Here is a 24,265-nt window from a genome sequence, read left to right on the forward strand (position 1 = left end):
GGGCCCCTGGCACCATCTGGCGACATCCAGTTTGAGAACCACTGCTTTAATGTATTTGTTTGCATTGTATTGAAATTAGGGCTGCAACTAACGATTATTTTAATAATCGATTAATCTGTCGATTATTTTTTCGATTAATCGATGAATCGGATAAAAAACAAAAAAACAAGAAAAGCATTCATTTCCAACCCCTTATTCAAAACAGAACAAAAATCTTTAGAAATTACACAAACATGTTGCTCCTTGAACATACCTGAGCTGTTACAATAATAATAAAATAAATAAAAAATGGACTAACACACAAAAAATACACATGTATGCTTTACATCTGCCAAATATATAGACTTTTTTATGATGCATTTCCCATCAAGAAGCCTCTCTTGATGGGATCAAAAAGATAGTAAATGAGTACACTAGAAATAAAGGTACAAAAGTTGTCACTGGACAGTACTCTTTCAAAAAGGTACACCTTTGTACCCAAAAAGTGCATATTTGTACTTCAAAAGTACATATTGGCAGTTCAAAGATACATATTTGTACCTAAATGGTACATATTAGGACTTTTTATAAAGGGTACTGCCCCAGTGACAGCTTTGTACCTTTATATTTGACTTCATGTGTTTTCTCTGATCAGATAGCTATCTCATTTGTTAAAACTGTTCTATTTACATTTGGCCACATACATGCGTCTTGTGAAAACGGAAAATGCTTCTTCTACTCCCGCGCAAAATGCAAATACACCATTCATTACTTCGCCTTAAAAAATGTAAGACGATGTTTATGCAACAAAAGGCGGCACTTACTGTATGTTGCTTGGCAGTCGGCATGAGCTGGAGCGCGCAGGAAAGGGCAGCAGGAGAGTGATGGCGCGATGAATTTACGTAAAGGTCCATGACGGGGAAAAGCGTTCATACAACTCCCTCTCAAAGTTTTATTTCATTGTTTAATATCAGTGGAGTTTGTCATTGGAGTTTTTTATTCGTTCTAGAAACTTTTTTTACCCGCTGTCGTCGCTCCATAAAGCATAAGCGTGTCGTCTTTGTTTGTTTACCTCTTTGCCGGCTAACTTCCAGGTGACGCGCTTACGTTTGGGATGAGTAAAACACTGACATGTGGTTTTCCTCTACCTTTGCTGGTTTTTTCATCTTTTCCCCGCCGCCCTGTCTTTTCTCCGCCCTGTCTATGAGCCGCCGAACTCTGCAAGCAACAGTGCGCGAGAGAGACCGACGCTGCGTCCCAAACAGCATACCTCCACACTATACAGTAGGCGAAAAGCACTACTTCTCATACTCTTTGCCTACTATATAGTATAGAAATAGGCTGCCTGGGACGCAGCACGAGTGTGTTCACTCCGCTCCGCGCTTAACTGAAGGGTTTATTTTTTTCTTTTTTTAAATTAAACGTCTCTGCGTCACGCGACACGACGAATCGATAATGAAATTCGTTGCCAACACTTTTAGTAATCGATTTTTATCGATTTAATCGATTCGTTGTTGCAGCCCTAATTGAAATGCGTTCATTTTTAATGGGCATATACCGTATGTGGTTGAAACCGATAGCCTAGTGCAGGGGTAGGCAACATGGAGTGCCGATGTCCTGCAGTGTTTAGCTCCAGGTCTAATCAAGCACACCTGAACAAACTAATAAAGGTTAAAGTCACCTGAAACTACAGGTAACCAAGGTTTTATAAGGGTTGGAGCTAATCTACAGGACATCGACACTCCAGGACTGACGTTGCCTACCCCTGGCCCTAGTGCATCCCAAATTTTTTAACATTAACATTTTAATAACACTATAGTTATTATGGCCTTTAGAAACATTTTTTAGAGGAGATAGGGTAGTGCCCAAAAGGCCCCTGTGGTGCGGCCTAGGCTTTTTTCTCTAATGACATTTTTTTCCTTTCATTACTTTTACTTTTATACTTTAAGTAGTTTTGAAACCAGTACTTTTTCACTTTTACTTGAGTAAAAAGCTTGAGTTGATACTTCAACTTCTACAAAAGTCTTTTAAAACCCTAGTATCTATACTTCTACTTGAGTAATGAATATGAATACTTTTGACACCACTGTCTGTATCCAACAGCTTTTCAGTTGATGAACATAAAAGAGGCCTTTTCAAAGCAATCTTATACCAAATAAACTAGTATACACTGATGAAAATGTAAATCAATAGACTCTTAAGTAACGTGCCACACAATGGACTAAAACTATAGTTTTAAAAATCATTCTGAATTAAATAGCAGAGTTCACATTATAACTATAACAATAGAGATGCAGAATTAACCATTGACAGCAAATCAAATTGATTGGAGTTTAAAGTGCTTGCATATTTGAAATGCGACACGCAGCGGTCTGCTGGTTAAAGCCTCTGAACGTGAATGCTATTCTTGTTGCATTTACAATGACATATTGTACATTTCCTTTCATAAAAACGTTTGCAATAAATTTATCTTAGTTAATTAAAAGGTAAATAATTAGTGTGAGTACTACGGCGCACGAGCAAAAGTTGTTGTTATTGTCCGGTGATATAGACGCTATTATAGTTATTGTTACGGTTTAGGTTTTGGGGATTGTTAACCCCTTCAGACCTGATTTTTCAGTTGATTAATCAGTGTGTAGGGATGTTCATTTCAGTAAATTTTCCCGACGGACAACTGCAGTTTGTTAACCGAACACTAACAGTTAACTGATACAAGATCTGTTTCCCACAGATCTGAAATGTACTTGTGGTGGTAGCCGGTGAAAAGGGCAATCCCACTGACAAATAATGGTCTACTATACATGTGACGAAGAACTAATAATGTGTGCACAACACAATACTTCGATTTATTGAAAATTAATATTAATTTCACATTATATTTCATTAATCTAACCACCCCAAACTTTCTTTGCCATTAAAAAATCTGACACTGTTTGTCAAAGCACAACGAAAACACTTACTGTTTTTGCACTGATATATGAAGCAATTAGACCCCTTTTATCAAACTCAATATAATACAATACTATGTATAGTATATTAGACAGTGCAGGTCTATAGATTATAAAAGTGACTGATGTTATGACTGATGTTATAATGGTAATAATTTCTATTAGATAGGCACTTTTACTGCTTCTGCTCTATCTTTCTATTTCTCTCTTGCCGATTTAAAAAGCTTAATCCACTCATTATTTCAGATTTAAAAGTCTACTTGCTGTCCCGGTGACAGACTTTACATTGCTTTGCTCGTTCAGTGCAATTGGCTTGACATTAGCATTGCTTTTTTGCTACAATCTCTGTGCAAACTTAATATGGATATGGTTTTAGAAAAGATATAGTTTATTAATAATAAGATTATTAAAAAAAATGTGAGAAAGAAAATGCAGCGCGTGGTCGTAACAAGAACCATCGCCATGGAAACCGAAGGCACGCTGAAACTGCACTCGAGCTTTAGCGCGGTAGCGCTCATGGCCGTTTTCCGATCGACTCGGGTTATAAACACAATATTAAAGGCGGAGTCCACGATGTTTGAAAAACGCATTGGAAAAGGAGACGGGCCGACTACCAAAACACACTTATAGCCAATGAAATCAAATCAAATGCCGGGTTGCGTATGTGTGGGGCAGGTATATCAACAGAAGGTCCAGATTCTATTGGGGTAGGGGCGTGTTTGTTTAGGTGATTTCAAATATCAACATTGGCTTTCAAACATCATGGACTCCGCCTTTAATCAGACTTGGGTCCCAAAGTAATTAAACTAGGAACTAACCGGACCCTACAGACCATTTAAAATATAAACCTGGAACCATACGGGTCCCGCGTCCTCAGTGAAGAGAGACCTCTGCTCAAGTTCAGAAACATGGAAGACACTGCGCTTGCTTCGCGTCCCACCCAATTCATTGATTCATTGAGAAACAGAGAGCACGCGAACACACACTCATAGGGAGAGACACGACGTGCTTTCACGCAAAATGAAGCCAACGTGTTGAATGCTCAGAGCACGTTATAAAACGCACTTAAAATCCACATTTCTGTTTTAATAGTAAATCATAGCATATTGTCTAAAACATTAGGTAGCACATTTGCGACCCATTAAAAATTAGGGCCGCAACGGCAGTTCAAAAGGTCGCATATGCGACCATTTTGGTCGCAGTGTAGTTCCCTGCATTGAGTAAAAATACAGTTGATGATGGTCTGTGATCCAGTAAAAACAAACATTTTATTTCATATTATCATATTTTCAGGCAATATTACATTATCAAAAAGCATGCGATCAGTCTAGAGGATTAATATTCAAAGAGGACGGACTTTTCATCTACCACAGTGGCCATTTCTAAAGCAGGACACATTTCAAAAAGTTTTGCTTTTGCGTCTTCTTTCTCAGTTTGTTCACAAAGGGAGATGTTTATCGTCTGGGTCTAGGACAGAGGTGATCAGCGAAGGTCTGGCCACTAATTTTGTATGTGCGGACGTGTCTCCATGCAGCTTCCAATCCATACTCGAGCACGGACACACATACAGTACAAATGATTACTTTACCAGACCTTTACAAATTAAGGATTGAATAATGGCGCAATGTCTGTATGGACGTTTTGACACACATCGTGCTTTAACAAATAGGGTTAATTGATAGTATTAAGCCGGAGGTATACTAGGGACGTCCGCGTGCCGTCGACATGACGTAATTTTCGTCATCAAAATTCTTACCTTCGTTTAACGGTTAACCAGTCAATATGTATTTCCCTTTCATTGTGCCTTTTTTTGATTGGCTGATCAGCATTTTTATTGGTTTGAACCACAAAGCATGTTATGTCCATTTCAGTGGACACAGGGTCCGAAGGTGTTAAAGTGTAAACAGCCCTTTAGATCTGTCTCTAATAATTTATCCAAGTCATAAATATTAGTTTATAAGGATTGGTGGCTTATCAATAGATGAATTTCTAATAAATGGGAAACCAATGGAAAAATCCAAAGAGAGATACAAAAAGTGAGAGCTATTGCAGGAAAAAGTAAACAGCTAGTGAATAAAAAAACAACAGAGCACTGCCTCTGCCCACACAAAGCACACAATTTAGCGGCAGGCAGTCAAAAGTCTCACCATGGGCCTATTCGATTATCTCAAAGTCACAATCCAGTAAATCAAACTGGTATGTGACAGCAGCCCTGGAGCAGGGAACCACTTATTGCTCTCTGTACACAGACACACAAATAGCACAAGCACATAGCACCGGCTTAGTGACTATTGCTTTATGAGCCTTCTGTTTCTTTGAGTCCTACAGGTGGGACGGCCCATATCAATGTGGCATTGACTGTTATGAGTACCATACTGTGCTATAAACATACCTAGGTGATGTTGCAGCTAACCACCAAAAAAGAGATCCATCAATCTACACTTACTTTTGCTCTGTAGACTGATAGGAGCAAAAAAATAAATGTACATTTTCAAAACATAAGTTGCTCATCTTTAGCACTTTGCATGTGTTTTTATGCACATGAAGCAGGTTTTATATGCAATTAGGTGCAACACGGTTTTCATTTTAGTCATCTATAAATTAAAACTAACAAATTTACACAGGCAGGGGACTAACACAAAGTGCATTAGGGTAATCACAATCAGAGACATTTATTGCACGTTTGACATATGAAGCTTGCAAATATGTATCGGACCTTTATGATGTTTGACAATAAGTCCTTTGATGTGTATTAGGTATTGTAGGTAATACGCTTACTTTAAGAGGCTGTTTACACTTGGCATTACCATGCGTTTTCATCGATCGAATCACAAGTGGACGACGTTAATTCCAGGTGTAAACCGTGTTCAAAACGTTTTGAGCTCGTCCACTTTTGACCACTTTCAACCACATCCAGAGGTAGTCGAAACCATTTTCGATTGGATCGCTTTTGTAGTTCCGGAACGCACATGTGGTTAAATGTGTTTGAACAGCCACACACGACCGCCTTCTCTCCGCCCATTTATCTAATCTGAGGTACTAAACACAAGTTTTACGTCTTTTCTGACTTCTGGCATGAACAGACGGTGAACAGCGCTATTTTTTGACTTTCATTGATAAAACTAAAGCGGCTGATCTCCATAGTTTCGTTTTGAAAGCGTGTGAAAGATGCGCGATCCTATTTCATCAATTCAATTTCTCAATCAGAGAAAGCTCTAACATATACACGTAAAAAACACTGTGCAGAATGTTTACTTGCTAAACAACCAGAGGACACCGACATAATATTAGTTCGCGTCCATATAAACTCCCGCTTGGGTTTGAATGACAGCAGAGAGACTCACCCACCGTCCCGACAGACCGACCCCTCACAGTATTCAGGACAGAAGCAGTCGAAAGTGGACAAAAGAGACAGATTTAAATACCGGGTGTAAACGTAAGGTGTCTCTCTCGTCCACTTGTGATCCGATCCATGAAAACACATCTTAATACCAAGTGTAAACAGCCCCTAAGATCACTGTTAGTATACGGGTTTCTTCTCATAACATTGCATTTGAGAAAGCAAAATTATCTCAGTATCTTCAATTTGTTTAAAGGCCAATAAAGCAATGGACAGCGCAAATGTTATTGTAGTGATGCCAAATGAAGTAGGAACAACTTTAACCACATGCAAAAATGTCAGCTTTGTTTTTTGCCCGTATGACTTCATTTTTCAATTTGATTTCATTTTAGAGCATCACTAATCTTCACCTTGGCCCTTCAACTAAATCAAATAAAATCTATCAAAACTACATTCATGCTAGAACAAAAATATATACACAAAATTCAATACACGCAAGTTACCCTAAAACACCCAATCAAACCAACAGTTCAACTAGGTCATCGACAAACACGATCAACAAGTACTATTCATAGTTTCTAAAGGCATCTCTAAATTTAGATTATAATGTGACTTCTGTGAAGGGCCCAATATAAACACTCACCACTTTTGAAGAGCACATGCAGTAACCTCAGGACACAATGATACATGGCAAAAAAAAGGAGCATCAGTTTAGTGTAATCATTGGGTTAATCTGAAAGGACATTGGATATTGGCATTAACAATTACTCTTCTGCTTTTCTTACAGTCACATTATACAACATTAAAGTCAGACAAATAAACAGAGTATTTTTAATTCCCCTATATCTAAGTACTGTGTAAGCGCTTTCAAAACTGATTTCTCATCGTCACTACTTTAGTACAGCAATAATCCATTTTAAATGATTTAGATTGAAGGACACTTATTTGTATATCTGTGCAAACATATACAATGCATACTCCTTAAAAAAAGTTTTGTTTAATGTCCACAGTATGGTTAGATAAAATCCAAACCCACTGGTAGATAAAAATAATCGCATCATGAAGGACAGAGCGATGCCCTACAGCAGCAAAGCACAAACAGTCATTAGAGTCAGAATGAAACTCTGCAGGCAAACCTTAAGTGACCTTACAGCAGGTTATCTTTATCAGGTCATCTTCATCTTTAGTCACATAGGCATGAATTTATAAGAGTGGTAATAAAGGTTATCAACATTTATATTTATCGACGCAAAGTTCTGAACTGAACATGTTGTGCATTGCGTGAAAGGCACTGTGTATCAAAAACAGGTGCTGATGTAATTTACATGCTGATGTAATTTAAATTCTTGTGCTGATGTAAACACTTCTTGTGTGATACTGCTTTATTATTACCTATTGTTTGTTGGTATGGATTAACACCCTGAATGTGTATCGGGATGTGAATGCAAGAACTTCATGATACGATTCAAATCCCGATACGGAAAATTATTGCATAATAATTACAATGCAAAAAAGACTGTGGGTTTACACCAGACGTGAGTTCAACGGTTTGCGCGTGTAGATAACATACCAAGTCAATGCAAAGACGCGATCAGACAAGTCCTCGCGTGGGGCGATGCGAATGATGTGAAGTGGGCGGCGCGTTTGCCACGAAAACACGCGCTATTCGCCTCAAACGCATCTTCGCCCAGGTTAAAAATATTCAAGTCGAGCCGAAAATTCGTATGACAGGAAGTTAAATCCCGTGAGAAATCTTGAGCGAGTAACGCGATCACCCGCGTTTGGTGTGTACGTAGCATTAGTATTTTTGTCTTGTTTTCAGTACAAATATCTAATTACACTTAAATTAAAGAGCATCAATTGTTCCGATTCACAATTTTACATTTCCTTTGGTGTGTAAGTGGTACAAAAGGTACAACCCCAAAGTAAGCAATGACATAAGTTATCGTCTCCATCATAAATTTATTTTCTTGGACTACAAGAAACACATGGATTGTAGGCAACAGTTTACTTCCTGGGATTGGTGATGTAGACAAGGCCGACATTATCATAATTCCTCCTGCTTCGGACTTACAGCCTGTAAGTTAACACCTGTTAGCATTGGATTGTGCGCAAATCTTTCAAACATGGTAAGGAGCATCACGTTTCCAGCTGACGTCAGAGGAATTCAGGCCAATCACAACGTACAGATTAGCTGGCCAATCAGGGACAGAGCTTTTCAGATTCGTGCGTTTCAGGAAGAGTAAAATCTGAAGCTATAAAAATGTACGATATGTGGAAAATAATGTATAAATAACACATTGTATTATATCAAATACACAAAATAATGTTGTTTTCAGCAATGAAATAGGTGCTCTTTAAGATGTATTTTCTTGATGAGCAAAATAACCTAAGGAAATAAATCTAGTTTTTAGACAAAAAACATACAATTTAAGTGAATTTGTCCTTAAAATGAGCAAATATAATCTACCAATGGTAAAACACAATAATTTTTTATTAGTTTTATCCACAAATTCACTTAAATGTTATGCTTTTTTGTCTAAAAACTAGACTTATGTTATTTTCCTCATCAAGAAAATGCATCTTAATTTAAGAATATTTAGATATTTGTACTGAAAACAAGACAAAAATAATAAGAAAGTCTTTTTTTGCAGTGTATCTACCTATAGTGTGTCAGAATCGATACGCGCATCATCAGAAGTTAACGATGATGTATTGCCGTATAAATATTTTGAACACGGCACTAATTAACATCCTGAGTGCATCCTCTCTCTATTTTTAAACCTAAGAGTGTAAACCCATTTTCTATAAATTTAATCTAAACATTGTAATTGAATTAGTTGTAATTGGATAACAGCTGGATAACAACTGCATGAATCTGCCAAAGCAGCATCGTTCTGAAACTAAATCATTTGTTATGACCAAGTTATTATTTAGTTTTGAAAGAATGTAACCGATCAATTTTTCTCTAAAATGTGTGATGTGTCAAATAAAGAAATTATGGTTTATATTTTTTATGTGGTTCATATTCTTATTCAATAAACAGTGTTTCTATTGCATAGGCATCAGTGTGGTACTTTGAGACTGAACTGCTGCAGGCAACCATCCCATGATACGCAGTGTTCTTCACAACACTTTGAAATAGGCAAGTATTTGTTCAAAAGCCTGTTAGGGCTGAAATGAACTCAAGGAACAATAATAATTTTCTTTGTATATTCCAATATAATATTTAGCCACACATATTTTGGTAAACTATTTTCAAACATGAAAAACATCACAGAGAGATTACATAAATTGTAACAAATTCTAACACAATTTTCCACTGAAATTTAAAGGGGACATTTACAAGACTTTAAGATGTTAAATAAATCGTTGGTTTCCACAGAGTACATATGTGAGGTTTTAGCTGTTAAAATTGTCACTTTGCAGGTGTGAGCAAAAATTAGTGTGTCCTTTAAAATGCAAATGAGTTGATGAAATGCAAACACTGATCGCCGTGATGGTGGTTTGTCGACATTGAAACTCAATTCTGCTGTCAATTATTTTCTCTCTCTCTCTGTGCACTAAATGGCAGTGCAGTAGTTGGGTAGTGCAGATTAAAGCCTGATTTATAGTCGTGCGTAAGGTCTACGCCGTAGGTTATCCGTAGCCTGTACGTTGCTCTGTGTAGCCTGACATGCACCTCGCAAAAATTTTAACAGTGAGTGTTAGAACCAGAACCCCTCCCGTCAGGTTAAAAAAAACTGCATCATAGGTATTTCCATTTGCAAAGGTGAAAACAAAGATTAGCTTTGCCGCTGTTTATTTACTTCCACCACTGCTGGGCTTCTCAAATAATACACAAGTTGCTGTTTCTTCTTTGTTTGTGGGTTAACTTGCCAAGCTTCTTCTTCTTTGACGGTCGTGCTGATACTGTGGTTATACGCGTGGATACTGCGGACCAGTGGTCCGCGCGTGTTTGCACGTTGACGCAAAAGTATAAATGAAAACTGATGCGGAACCTACACGTCGCGGCTACGCTGTAGGACCTATGCAAAACTATAACGAGCCCTTCAGGGGCAGTATTATTACAAAAAGATCGCCTTCTGACATCACAAGGGAAGCCACATTTCAATGACCCACTTTTTCAGATGCTTGCAGAAAATGGTTTACCAAAACTAACTGTGGGTTCACACCAAATGCGAGTTACACGATTTGCGCGAGTAGATTACATACAAAGTCAATGCAAAGACGTTATTAGACGAGTCCTCGCGTGGGGCGATGTGAATGTCGCGAATTGGGTGGCGCGCTTGCCGCGAAAATACACGCTATTCGCCTCAAACGAACCTTTGCGCAAGTTGAAAATATTCAACTCAAGTGAAAAATTTGCATGACACAAAGTTAAATCCCACGAGTAATCAAGAGCGAGCAAAGCAATACGTGGCGTAAGTTACTGGGTTGTTCTTTTTGACATTTTCTAGGTTGATAGAAGCACTGGGGACCCATTATAGCACTTAAACATGGAAAACATGGAAGTCATATTTTCAAAATAAGTCCCCTTTGAATCAAAGTTGTTATTAAAAAATCTATCCTATCTGTTAGGGTGGTCCTTATTTTTCAACTTTTAAAAGTTCATGCTCTCAATATGTTTGAATAAATAAAAAAATTGGGCAATTTTTTTCAATATTAATTAATATTTAGAGGTTGCTCAAGACCTTTGAAGTTTAACACATTCACATATTATGTGATACTTTGTGCTAGTATGTATAATTGTTAAATAATGTATACTTATGGCAGCAATGGACTTATTTGAGCATGCTCCATTCAATTAAAACTCCTGTTTTAGTTGTGATATGTCTTTCAAAGCAAGAAAGCTTCAATGTGAATAAAGCACAATAGACAAAATACACTTAAGACAATGGTTGAAGCAACAAGAAGCAAGTCCGTTATATGGTTACTCGAATCAGAAGAGACTGAAATAACTGGAAAAAAGTTACCCTCAAAAAAGCAAGTTTTATATGTGTTGTGCGTTTTTAAATGGTACAGTTCTTGCAAAAATATGCGATTTCGGAAATATTTTGAGGCTTATTATAAGGCTTTGAGCAACCTCTAGATATTTTAGGAACAATTAAAAATTGTGCACAGTGTGTTTTTATTGATATCCTAACACATTTAGGGGGTGGGGTTGAACATTAAAAAATTGACCCATTATAAGGACCACCCTACTATCTGTCCTAAAGCACATTAAACTCATTGTGAAAAAAATAGATGTCTAAAATAGCTAATGTGATGTTGCAAAGTTTTTATGTTATGTGTCTCGCTGATCTCTAAAGCTCGTTCAAAAATGTAATTGCAAAACTTATGTAATCCACTTGTCAAAAGCAACTAAGATTTCAGAGCTCTCTGTTAATCGATCTACTTACAAATTTATAATATACAGACATAAATAAATTATGCATATATGCATGCCGTTGTCTACAATCTGTCTCCACATCAGTGGATTATAGGTCGATAATAATATTTCTAAACATTAGATCAACATTCACTTCGTGCCCACATAAAACCCACACATACCACACACAAACGGGAAACATGGCTGATGCTAAAAAAATAAATGCACTGGGTGATTACCACTCATTTCAAAGGAATTCCTAGACTAATGTTTGGCTTGACTGAAGCATAGGTCGCACACAAAGACAGGAAAAGCGAAACTTCCAAGCTTCCTCTGTTTGTTTGCCATGTGGACATCTAGAAACAGTGCCAGACAGCTAGAAGCAGGGTTGTCTAGGCCAGAAACAAACACACAGAGACATTGTTCTAATGCATGTATCTGTTTGGCACCCTGCATCGAAAGGTGAACAACGTATAATGGTCAAGGCTCCACAAGACTGCTCATGACGCACTAAATGGCCTGGAGTATTTTAAGATGCATGAGATTAATGAACACTATTGTAGCAGTGCATGGAGGCACAACATCAGAACAAAAACAAATTTCAACATTCTCTGTACTCCTTTCTTACACCAGAGAAAAGATTTGTTTCACATAACAGGGCTCGACAGTGCAAGTATTTCACTCGCATTTGCGACTACAAATAAATGCGTGCAAAAATGAATTTAGGACCATGTGTGCAGATGTGCATGGTGCTGAGATGCAAACTAGGTCCAAAGAAATGTACCTAACCTAAAATGACCTAAATCCAATGTGCATAATTTTTTTTTTTTTAAGAAAGACCCGACGAGACACACCTGACGTCTCTCCTTTTGAAACGCGCTCTGGCACGCTTTGCGATCACACTTAATAGGTGTCCTGTGGTAGAGGTGAAGCCAAAGAAGATTGATAGTGCTGATTTAGCACATCTCACAGATGTTCTACTGGATTAGGGAATTTGGGAGCCAGAGCAACACTCTGAACCCTTGAACCCTTTCTGAACAATGTGTGCCCTATCCTGCTGGAAGCAGCCATTTATAACAGGGAACATCACCGTCACAAAGAGAACAATATTTAGGTAAGTGGCACAAAATAAATTTACATCCACATGAAAGGCCAAACCCAGGGTTTCCCAGCAGAACATTGCTCGGAGAATCGCACTCCCTACACCAGCTTGTCATTGTCACACAGTGCATTATTTCCCCAAGGTAAAGCACGCACGTACACGGCCATTCCTGTGATGTTAAAACAGGACTCATAATAAAACACTGGCTTGTCAATTGTAGGCACCTCATCAAAGGCATTCTGACTGCTGTACGGCTATGCAGTTTCATATGCACGGCTATGCAGAATGCATTTGTGTGACTTTCTGTTAGCTCGGGCAAGACGGGATAGTAGGGGTGCAACGAAATTTCGGTCGCCGAAAATGGCATTATCGGTTTCGGCCCAAATAAAAAATCCAGCCGAAAATGTCAACCGAAAATGAATGTCAACCGCGCCCCTCTCATCTGTGCGCTAGCGCTTGGGTTTGACTCACGGTGATCACTCGTCACACACCCCTCGTGCTCAAGCAGGTTTCACTCACGGTCAAGCTGTTTGCACGCGTCTGCAAAGATTAAGCATGTCTTGATGTGTAAACTTTAGAGAGAGTCGCGCTAATGTGTCTCATACTGTAATCCATTAATATACAATTGGCGAATAAAGCAATGAAACACAACGCAACGTTTTTATGTGGAGCGACTGTTGCGCTGTTTGAGATTCACCCTCCTTCTCTGTGTGTGCGCGCGCGTACGTTTAAGTGCCCTTAATAGTGCACATACGAGAGAGACGCGTTTAAAAAAAAAACAAGCAAACATAAAATCTCTCTGTTATTGACAGGGCACATATAAACAAAATTCTCTCCACAGTATTCGTTTTCTAATAAAAACATTTGTTTATGTCTTAAGTGTATGTATAGATTACAGTCAGATGAACCTACTTAAGTCTGTGTCATTAATGTTAATCAAACAACCCATGACAAAGAGACAAATAGCTCTAAAAAATAATAATATATTTAATTTATTGTGTTATGATTCATTTAATTTGATTTCTGTACCTAATGCTAATTTCAGACCTTATTAAATGTACAACTTTGTTCTTTTTTATAAATGTTTGCAATTTCTTTATTGTTTATTAGATTTTTCCCACCCGCTTTTTGCTGATCGGAAAAATAATCTGATCTGTGCCTCAAAAACTGTAATGTGATCCGAACAGTGAGTTTTTTGATCCGTCACACACCCCTAGTTAGTACACAGTGATAGCCATAAATGTAATTCTACTAACAATTGGCATAATAATTTCTTTCAGTGTTTCGGTTTTTCGGCCTTGGTTTGCTTTTTTCGGTTTTGGCCATGAATTTTCATTTCGGTGCATCCCTACGGGATAGCCTTTGTTTTGCCCTCATACATCACTGACCCTCGAGGACTCAACACCCTCCTTTGATTACTATTGGTAGTAATTACTCACCACTGCGGATGAGGAGCAACCCACAATAGTGGGGAGCCAAAGTCTCAAAAATGGGTTGAACCTGACATGGTCTGCCATACTTTTATTTGTGTTTTTCTGTTAACTTTGACCCCAACAACCAATAATTGGAGGGTCTGCTCTGCCGGAAATATTGTTAAAAAAAATGTGGCCATTTTAGTGTATGCACCCTAATATTTTTTTCCTCAAATCCTCAGTGGGTTGGGTAAGCTATCAATAAATGCATTCCAGATACACATCTGCTGACAACATCCACTGAAAAAATAACTCTTAAAACACATTTCTGCATTAATCCAATGCAAAAAAGTAGGCGTTTTCTTACTTTTTCCAATATTGTTATCTTTACTTCATTGGCAACCAACTATTCCCCCAAGTTATGACATACAAGCCTTGTCATTTTAGAGATACTCTAACCCAGTCACTTTGCAATAAGAAATGTCCCTTGTCAAAGCCCCTTAGATCTTTATTTATGCCCATTTCTCTTGCATCCAAGACTTTGATTATGAGAATTATTGTTTGCTTACCATGCACTGACTTTAATATGCGGCCTTGTTAGATGATGATAAACGATATTCACTTTTCTTGTGACTGGTGATAATGTGCCGGCTCAGGAGTGGATATATATCCATCTCTCTACGCTGCAGTTAAATTTTGTATTTACATCCCATTGCCTTATCCCTCGTGTATAAATAAATATCCTCTCATCTAACTATGTAGCATCCATTACCATATTTATTGTGTATTACTGTAGTACTTGTACAAGTTAATGCTATGTCTGCACAGTAGGTTGCTAATTGAACCTGAATTTTGCTTCTATCTTTTACCATAAAGTACCGAAACTGACAATAAACATACCGTACTAAAAATTTACTGTATTGTCCCGAATATATAATTACTTTTTTCACAGTAATGCCTCTCAATAAATGATGTCTTATATTCGAGCTGTAGACGATTACATGTCAATCATACTGTGCACCTGCACTAATGCGGTAAGTGGGGGGGTCGTCTTATAATCAGGGTCATCTTATATATGGGACAATACGGTATTAGGCCCAACTCATTGCCAAATTTGCAAACAAAAAACAGACATAACCTGTTTTATTCCATCGTTCTCTTGAGATCGGTCACTCTAGTCTACATGAAACAATAGTGCCCCAATATCTTTTTCACATTTTAGGACTTTTAGTAAGGTTTTCTTCGATTAGTTAACAAAATAAACTGGTTACTTGCAGTTACTGCAAAACAACCCGACCAGAACACTAACATTTGGTAAAAGAAAAGCTGAAAAGTTTAAAAGCATCATCAATCTCAAATCAACCACCCCTATCTAACATTACACACAGCCTTGTCACGCAGCCTAAAAACACGGAAAATACCGCCATGTGACCATTAGCACCATTCAACGTGAGATGTCCCATCAACACAACAACATGTCTTTTATGAGTCCCAAGAAAGATTTAGGAAAAAGCCAAGTTTTGTGACCACGAATGCTTTGTTTGGTGTAGTTTCTACCTTTGAGTGAGGGGAGTTTCTGCAGCTCTCGGTTCTTGCTGAGGTTGAATCGTGATGAGCTCTGTCTACGCTCCTTCTTTACAATCTGTGGCCCACCTGAGTACTTGATTTTGTTAAGCTGAGTAGGAGGTGGAGTGCTGTTGCTCGGACGCTTGCTGGCTGTCTGCTGGGCCTGGAAAAACACAATGTTCAAAATGAAAATGGTCATATTTAACAATTCTATATACTATATTATACCACGTTTGTTCACAGATGGTCAACTCTTGTGTCTATGAATAATATACACAGAAAACACAAAAGTGACCCTGCAAACATAACCTTGATTTCTTTAACATTGACCATGGTCATGGTCGATGTGAAAACAACAATTGAAATCAATGCTTTGATGCTCCTAATCTCATCATTAACTGTACTGGCACACAGGACTGGGACCAATTAAAATATCTTACTGGTGAGTCAGGTAAATAGGCTGTTGGGCTTACTGGAAATCTCGGACTATGCATAAGTGTGGTAACAAGCCCCAGATTTGTAAGCTTTAAATATAACAGTATATAATCTCTGTTTTATAAAATAAACAAATTTAGCCTGTGTGATAAGAGCTTGACAGGTCATTTTTGACCCTGGACAACAAAACCTGAGCCCCACTATCAAATAAATTTGTGTCTTCCATGCAAGATGAGTAACACTATTTTAAACATAGGTGAAAAACAGCCCAAATAAAACAGAAGCATAGTGCAACTTACCAAAATGAACTTTCAAAAAATGAACTTATTAGACATCAGGACGCATTACTAAAGAACTGGACAGACATGTATAACTAGACATGACATTTGAGTGCTCCATATATGTAGACGCATCCACCATTTTAGAACGTTCCTAATGCATATGTCACTCACTTTGGTAGTTTGGTTGTGTGAATCTTGTACTAACTCAGTATAACAAATTTTTAAAATACAATAACTTTTTAATGCAGTGTTTGGTATCGCTTTTTTCTTGGTGTATTGTGTAAGCAGTTAAAATGTTTGGGTCTACCCAGCAGCACGTAACATTTGATAAATATACAGTAGTACGGTTGTTGGCGCACAGTCAGCATGCTTGTTCTCGGGCTTGGCAGGGTTGCCAGATACGCATAAATCAAATCTATCCCAATTACCTTTTCCCAAATACCAAATTTGTACATTTCCATGTAAAACACCAAAAATGTTATAAAAGCAACATATTAGCCTGTGGGCTTTCAAAAATTTCAAGTTCAACCACAGATAAAAGCTTATGTAACCGGCTCATAATATTTTTTTGAAGTTCAAAGATAAAAAGGCTTGTAAAAAGTAGGCACTGTCCAAGCAAACAAAACAAGGGTGTGTAATTAGCCTTTCTCTGTCTGTGGGACACGTTGAAGCCTGCCCATGGCATTGCAGCGCTGGCCTCAGTTAAAGGGGTTGCATGACTGAGCCTGACTTAAAATAGACCAAATCAATAAACCTCACAGTGTGTTACGTCAGACTCGCTGCCCACTGATTTGATCCATCAGTAACACTCCCGCTGAGGAACACTGATATCTGAACTCCTGACAGGACTACTGGGACTACATGCTATTACGTCACAGTACCACCATACAACTGGATGGGTACAACTAAATACTTGCAAAAATATTAAATTATCTAGCGCATTACTGCAATGTTAAGCCATATAAAAGGCAGCATCAAGCAAGAAAAAAAGGAAAATCTGGCTGCTTTATCTTTAACACGTCACATGTTTCTTTGCAAGGGTCTAAAAAACAAGTTAGACTGGATGGTGATACCACAGCAACAATAATAAGGAACAGAGTAACAAAAGTGTCCACTGAACTGAACACGCAGGTCTAACTGACAAAAAATACACAGATTTTAAGCAAACACTTTATACAAAAATGAGGAAAACAAGGAATAGAAAAATATGAGAAGTGCTATACATACAAAGTCACTAAGTTTCAACAACTGCTAGAAACCATAACTGTTGGAAAAAATGAGAATATTAGAAATGTTTTGATCAGCGAGTAAGTTTTTGTGAAGTGTTAACAGAAGAGGTGCATTTTCAATATTGTGAGGTATTTTTTGTTCCCTTTTAATTATAATTAATTCATATTAGACAATATACAAATGAACCCTGTAGGACAAATCGGAGCCAAGCTATAGATAAAATCACACCCTAACAATAAAGCAAGTAATTAAAGCACTTTTGTGTGATCCTTGGGTTTCTGTCCTAACATTTTTTTGTTTCCTTTTCAAATATTTTCTGAATGCTTTTGTATACATTAGGGATGGGCACCAGTATATTGAGTGCACAAATACTCAAACGTGGCATTGACGATCGATCACGAAAACATTGATAGTGTGGGTTTATTTATTTATTTATTTACTTTGTGATTATGGCGGTATTCGAGGTCTGGTTAGCTTTACAAGTGCCTGGGGTAGTAAAGACTGGGTGCGACATGACACAGCTAATCGCTATAGCAAAAGACTTAAAGCTGCTTAATGTTATGAAGTTTGTGGTTTAACTAGACGTGTTTTAAAGCGTGCTGTTATGGTGCACATCCACAACAGGAGTTAAACTTTCTGTCCAGTACATAACTTAGTTTAAGTCTTGGATTTTGTGCAGATAGATGCACGTTGTATAATACATTTATGTTGTGTATAAGGCTTAATATTATGTGGAGTGCATTATATAGAAAGCACTTCGGTTTGTGTCTATTAACCCTTTAGTTTCACTTTATTACGCAGCTATTCCTGTTAGAGGTTTCTGTTAAAAAAAACATTGAATTCATTAATAACCTAGTATGTGTTCATTTTGCTATCACAGTTTTTTCAAAATTAGGATTTATTCTGAGTTTTTTTATAAAAATATTTTCATTTTCATCATGACACGCCCCTTTGATTGCGCCGCCCCCAATTAATCGAGTACTCGTTTTTCAAACCAATGGATTAATCGAAATTAAAAAATGACATACAAGCACATCCCTAATATACAGACAAAATACTTGTTACTGGATAAGTACTGGGACACCGTGTAATTGACTTATTTTATAACATGCAGGCACATTATGTAGAAATATAATTTAAGGCCAACTGTTTGGTAATATAAATGAATATGAATATAAAAAATACATAAATAAATAGAAATAAATGAAGTGAAGTCCAATACAATAGTGTACTGTATATTGAATCCTGTTAACATGAATTATGATATTACGGCCTAGTACCTAGGGCAGCTCGATTATGGGCAAAATCATAATCACTGTTATTTTGGTAAACATCACAATCATGAATATACGAGAACACAATTACACAGTGACTTTGAAAACATGCATTTATTTAACCTTATTATTAAGTTAAGTGTTGCAAGAGGCTACATGTCAAAGCAGTGGTGCCTTCAGAAGTGCCTTACAAACACATTGATTCAGCGGCATACAATTTAAATTTTAATAGCACAATAATTGTTTTACCTTGATTATCTTGTTTTTGTAATTGTTTGAATCAAAAACTCTAATTGAAAATCTAAAACGATTAATTGCGCAGCCCTACTAGTAGCTTAGACAAATTTTGTATGATCTATTTTCTGTGCATACACTGCAATTCCTCATCAAAATTACATTTTAATGAAAGATTATTGAATTTGGAGCACTTGTGCTTTACTGTGCAAATCTTTCTCCCTCTCATTTTAACTCAAATAGAGAAGCAACAAGGCATTTTACAATGTACCTGAGCCATGTATACAAAAAAAAATGAAGAACTTGGACACAGAAAAGCAAGAAAAGAAAATCAAAACCTGTAATTATTGGCAAATTTCATAAGCTATTGCTATTAAATCAAACACAAGCTGTCGTAACACATTTTAAAAAATGAATTTTTCACAGCTACCCGTGGCAGTAAGACCCTTTGCAACAATAAAAATGCAAAAAGAGAAATTAAAACAAGAACCAGAAATATACAGCAAGTACATAATGAGGGAGTTATTGCATTTGGAGTAAAATATCACTGGATTTACCATCCTCAGCAATAACAGCTTGGGTGTACAATGAATGCTATGCTCGCACAGAAAGAGTCGCCTTTCTTATAAAACTTAGTAGTCTGGATCTCATCATTTTTCATATGTGCAAAGTTATACAGATAATATAATCATGGTCTCAAGCTACTAAGACACACTTTTGCATTTAAGCTCCTCATATATATGTAACATACTTAACATATATTACGACTTGAGATTAGGGCAGCAACTAACAATTATTTTCATAATCAATAAATCAAGCGATTTTCTTTATTAATCAGATAAAAACCTAAATATTTCCTCAATTAGTTTTTTTTTTTATTATAGCTACATAAGGAACAAAATTATGGTAGTTTAACATGTAGAATTGTACTTTTACCAGTGCGAAAGCCACACACTACTACAGAGTTCTACTAATATATTCTTTTTGATATTTTAAGCCTTTTTTAAATAGTAAAACATCTTTAAATGTCGAAATATAAATTAACATAGGGTATCGAGTCTTAAGGGATGTGTTGGTGAGGAAATTTGGCACAGATAAATAAACTTATTTAAATCTTCAACTTAAGACCTTGGTGAGAATTAATATCCTTCATTATAAACAAAATAAATAAGACATTATAAGAAAGTGATACTGTATTTTCTGGACTAGAAGTCACACTTTATTTCATAGTTTGGCTGGTCCTGCGACTTATAGTCAGGTGCGACTTTTAAGTCAGTATTAATTCATTTTAATTAAAGAGACAACATTGCGGTCTTAGAGTCTGCTATGTGCTGCTCCTGTAATTACGTAATTCAATGAATTCAGTGATGTGGATTAACGAGCCTGCAAACTTGATGTGTGTTGGCTTGTTCTGTTCATTTAGCCAATTCAGCCTTCCAGGGATGTTCAGTATGCTATTGTGTATCGTATAAATAACTGTTATTTACAAATAACTGGTTTACATTAACGTACGGACATCTATTCAGCCTGCTGTTCTTTGTGCTCTTGTTTAGTTGAATAACTTGCATTTCCAGATTAAATGTCTGTTCTTGGGCTTCGATTTTGTGAAATAATTTTCTAAATAAACGTGACGTATAGTCCAGTGCGACTTATATATCTATTTCCTCTTCAAAATGCATTTTTGACTGATGGGACTTATACTCCGGAGCGACTTATAGTCCGGAAAATATGGTACATGCATTGTTACAGTAATAAAAACTTGAATTTCCCCGTTACTTTAAAACAGATGATTAGTTTGTGGTTCATTACTATTTTTATGAAAACCCAACAACAATTTAACAAATACAAGCTCACTATTAAAGGTTGAAAGAAAACCCTTTTTTTAACCAGAACTCTTTTGCGCTTTCTCTTCCATCACTGTCATGTCAGGTTGCCAGATCCGCGTAATAAAACCAGCCCAATAGCCATTCAAATGAGTCCAAAAGCATCCCAATGACTCTTCACAGTCCAAATACAAACAACTAATGAACCAAATCCTTCCATCTCCAACACGCAGAAAAACGTCAACCTGCAGAAACAGTTTAAAAGTACCCCAATTCAGAACTCGGTCAACAGGCTGAGGAACGAGCAACGCTGCCTTAACCAAGCTGGTCGCTTGGTGGAAAGAAGAAGCACCTGACAAACATGCAGCTCAGGTTGTATGAAGATAAAGTGACTGACTTTAAGTGCAGCTGGTGGTGGTATGAAATAAAAACCTGATTTTAATTATAAGCGCACAGCTTTGCTGTCCGATGGTAGTTGGCAAAAAAAAAATTCATAATCGATTATTATCGATTTTACTGATTCTTTTTGGAGCCCTACTTGAGATGGATGAGACGCAACACAGATCAGCAAGAACAAAGGCAAAAGCTGCCAATAAGGATTGAAGCGATTACTTCACATATTACTATGCATAATTAATGCAGTCTTGCAGAAGGTACAGACATTGAATTTGTAGGCTTTTTGTATCCCAAAGAGCAAAAAAACACAGCTACAACACTTAGGCTATGTTCACACAGCAGGCGAAAGTGGACGAAATCCCACTTTTTTGCCCATATGTGAGCCTTATGTTTTTCTTATGACAAAAAAGCACAAATCAGATTTTTTCAAATCAGACCCTGGCCACGTTCATATGTGATTCAAAATCAGATACATATCAGATGTATTGTAATGGCCATTTCATCCAACTTTTACGAGTAGCATCCATGTTTATTTCCGCAAACATTGCTCTGCGTCTAATGTCACATCGTCTTCTGCGCATGTGGGTCACTTTAGGGCCATATATGGTTTACACATGAGACTGATGACAGTCGCATTTAAATGATGTGAACAACACCGCAAAAAAATCTGATTTTTGCAAAAATCTTAACCAAGCATTAAGACCTGCAGTGTGAACTAAGCCTAAGATAGCAACTATCAATCCAATAATCGTCCACACGGTGAAACACAGTATGAGCAATACTAAAGTAGTTTTATACACAATGTTTTTAAATACATTCATTTTTACCTCATCCGAATTCTCAGTTCCAGCATCCTTTCCGCCTCCAGCATTATTGTTTTTCGTGCTGCTTTTTGCAGATTTTGAGGGTTCCTGCAAATGACCACAAACAGAACAAATGAACACACATCCAGGACATTTCCATCACTTTTAAAACCACCTTTCAACATATCAAAATGGGGCCTTATGGGATGGTCTGCACACAGGCCAATTCATGCTGCATTCATTGGACCCGGCTGCTATGACAGGTGTTGGCACATAGCAACTACTATCTAAATGACATGCAACTGAGTAGTTCTGGGAATGATAAACGATTTCAATTCACATCATTGCGAATATACAGTGACCAACTTGTACATTTAGGTATCGAGCGTTTACATAACGAAGCCCACAGCTCATCCACTACTTGTGTCCACTAAAACACTGACTCATGCAGGGACAGGAGACATGTTTGACTATAGCGCTTATACTGCAGTCTGACAACTAATAACGTTACGCCTTTTAATTCACATATTAACGCCCATTCATAATCTTAATCAAGAACTGATTTGTAAAGCAAAGATCGGTTGATGTATCTAACAATATTCCTCCACACACTTGAGTGTTTTTCTTTAAATAGACAAGCCAGATTTCGCAAAAGAAATCGCTTCGCCTTCATTTAAATATGAGTGAACACGTAACTGTCAGTTTTTGACTAAAGACACAGACACAAATGCGCCCTTAGCGGGCTAGCGCGGCCTTCGCTAACAAAAAATGAAGACCATCATAACAACTCATTCAAAAACTAATTTCGTATGCGCGTTCATTACACAGAAACGAGGCGTTGCGCAGTTGTCAATGTAATGTGTACTTTACCTTCTCCTTTTTTGTTTTATTCGGCATTTTGCAAATGTTGTCTTTAGCCGTGCCTCCGTGATAAGGCTTCCCTTGCACTCGGACTCTCGCGCACTCTGTTACCTCCAGCTCCCCGCGCCCTCCCGTTACCAACAATAATCTGATTGGTTCAGAAAGTTCCAAACCACCTAGTAACAGCGCAGCGGAATTTTCCTATTGGACACTCCGCGCAGCAGACACTCTTGAGCTTTCTGGACTGGGTCCTGGCTGCGACGAGAAAGGGGACTACAGCAGCTGCTCTTGACGACTCCTATCTGATCAAGCGTGTGCTGACATTAGAATTGATTGTGGGAGTGATGCGTGTGCTGGTGACATTGACCGTCAACATGTCTGTATGTCTGAACTAACAGGTTTACCCAACACCTCTGTCTTTTGTTTTATACAGCTGAAGTGGTACCAGCTGCAGGATAATGCCATAGGAGTGTATTATATTCATTTGCTATTCACAAATCCTTCTTTAATGCATGATATGATTTTTTATAGCAAACTGTTCAATGCTTTTAAAGAGCAGAAAACGTGCTGTTTTTAAGCAGATTTGGTGTTAAACACTACGTTATATTATCAACATTGCAATGTTTTAAAGATTATATTGTATGTTGCATTCCAATTTTTGTTGTTTCGTTTATACGATGGCTATGGATTTGGATAGGACGTGTTAGTAAATTTAAGTGCAATACATTTGCATTTGTTGGCGTAGCATCTACCGCCATCTATTGGTTACTATTGTGATTTCGGGTGTGGGGCATTTATTTAATGGGCATATGTTCAGAGGGGTGTCTGGGGTGGCACTGACCTCCCCAAAATGAATGCGCTAGTTTCACTTTATCCAATAACTCACTTTCCGTTTTTCCTGATGTGTTTATTGCAGCATGATGCAGTGCAGCATATTATTAAAAACAAATATTAAGAGTTTATTAACATATGTTTAAAAATACTACATAAATAATTCACCATAGGACTGAATTAAGTATGTGCTTACATGTACTGTATGTATATAGATTGGCCTTTATTTTTCCGTTTGCACTGTTTTTGTAACAAAACGTAACGCCGTGTTTTTATTCTTGAAGTGATCTTTTTACTGTATGATGATTTATTGTGGTTGGACTGGACAGAGCTTAAAGGGGACATTTCACAAGACTTTTTTAAGATGTCAAATAAATCT

At 37.3% G+C, this 24,265-nt stretch overlaps 1 protein-coding gene across 4 annotated transcripts in view; it reads right to left on the reverse strand.

The window, feature by feature from the left end:
• Window positions 1-24,265, reverse strand: part of LOC129415743 (serine/threonine-protein phosphatase 2A 56 kDa regulatory subunit delta isoform) — a 73,381-nt gene that overhangs the window by 27,897 nt on the left and 21,219 nt on the right. For 2 of the 4 annotated variants that reach the window (XM_073872967.1, XM_073872966.1), the window contains exons 8-9: window positions 22,219-22,302; window positions 15,710-15,881 (exon numbers count right to left, since the gene is read on the reverse strand). In XM_073872967.1, coding sequence (XP_073729068.1) covers window positions 15,710-15,881; window positions 22,219-22,302 — 256 coding nt within the window. Of the gene's footprint in view, window positions 1-15,709; window positions 15,882-22,218; window positions 22,303-23,064; window positions 23,512-24,265 lie in introns of those variants that run through there. The other 2 variants (XM_073872968.1, XM_073872969.1) reach the window with 2 other exon arrangements.

This window comes from Misgurnus anguillicaudatus, chromosome 11 (assembly GCF_027580225.2).
Source record: "Misgurnus anguillicaudatus chromosome 11, ASM2758022v2, whole genome shotgun sequence".
NCBI lineage: Eukaryota > Metazoa > Chordata > Actinopteri > Cypriniformes > Cobitidae > Misgurnus > Misgurnus anguillicaudatus.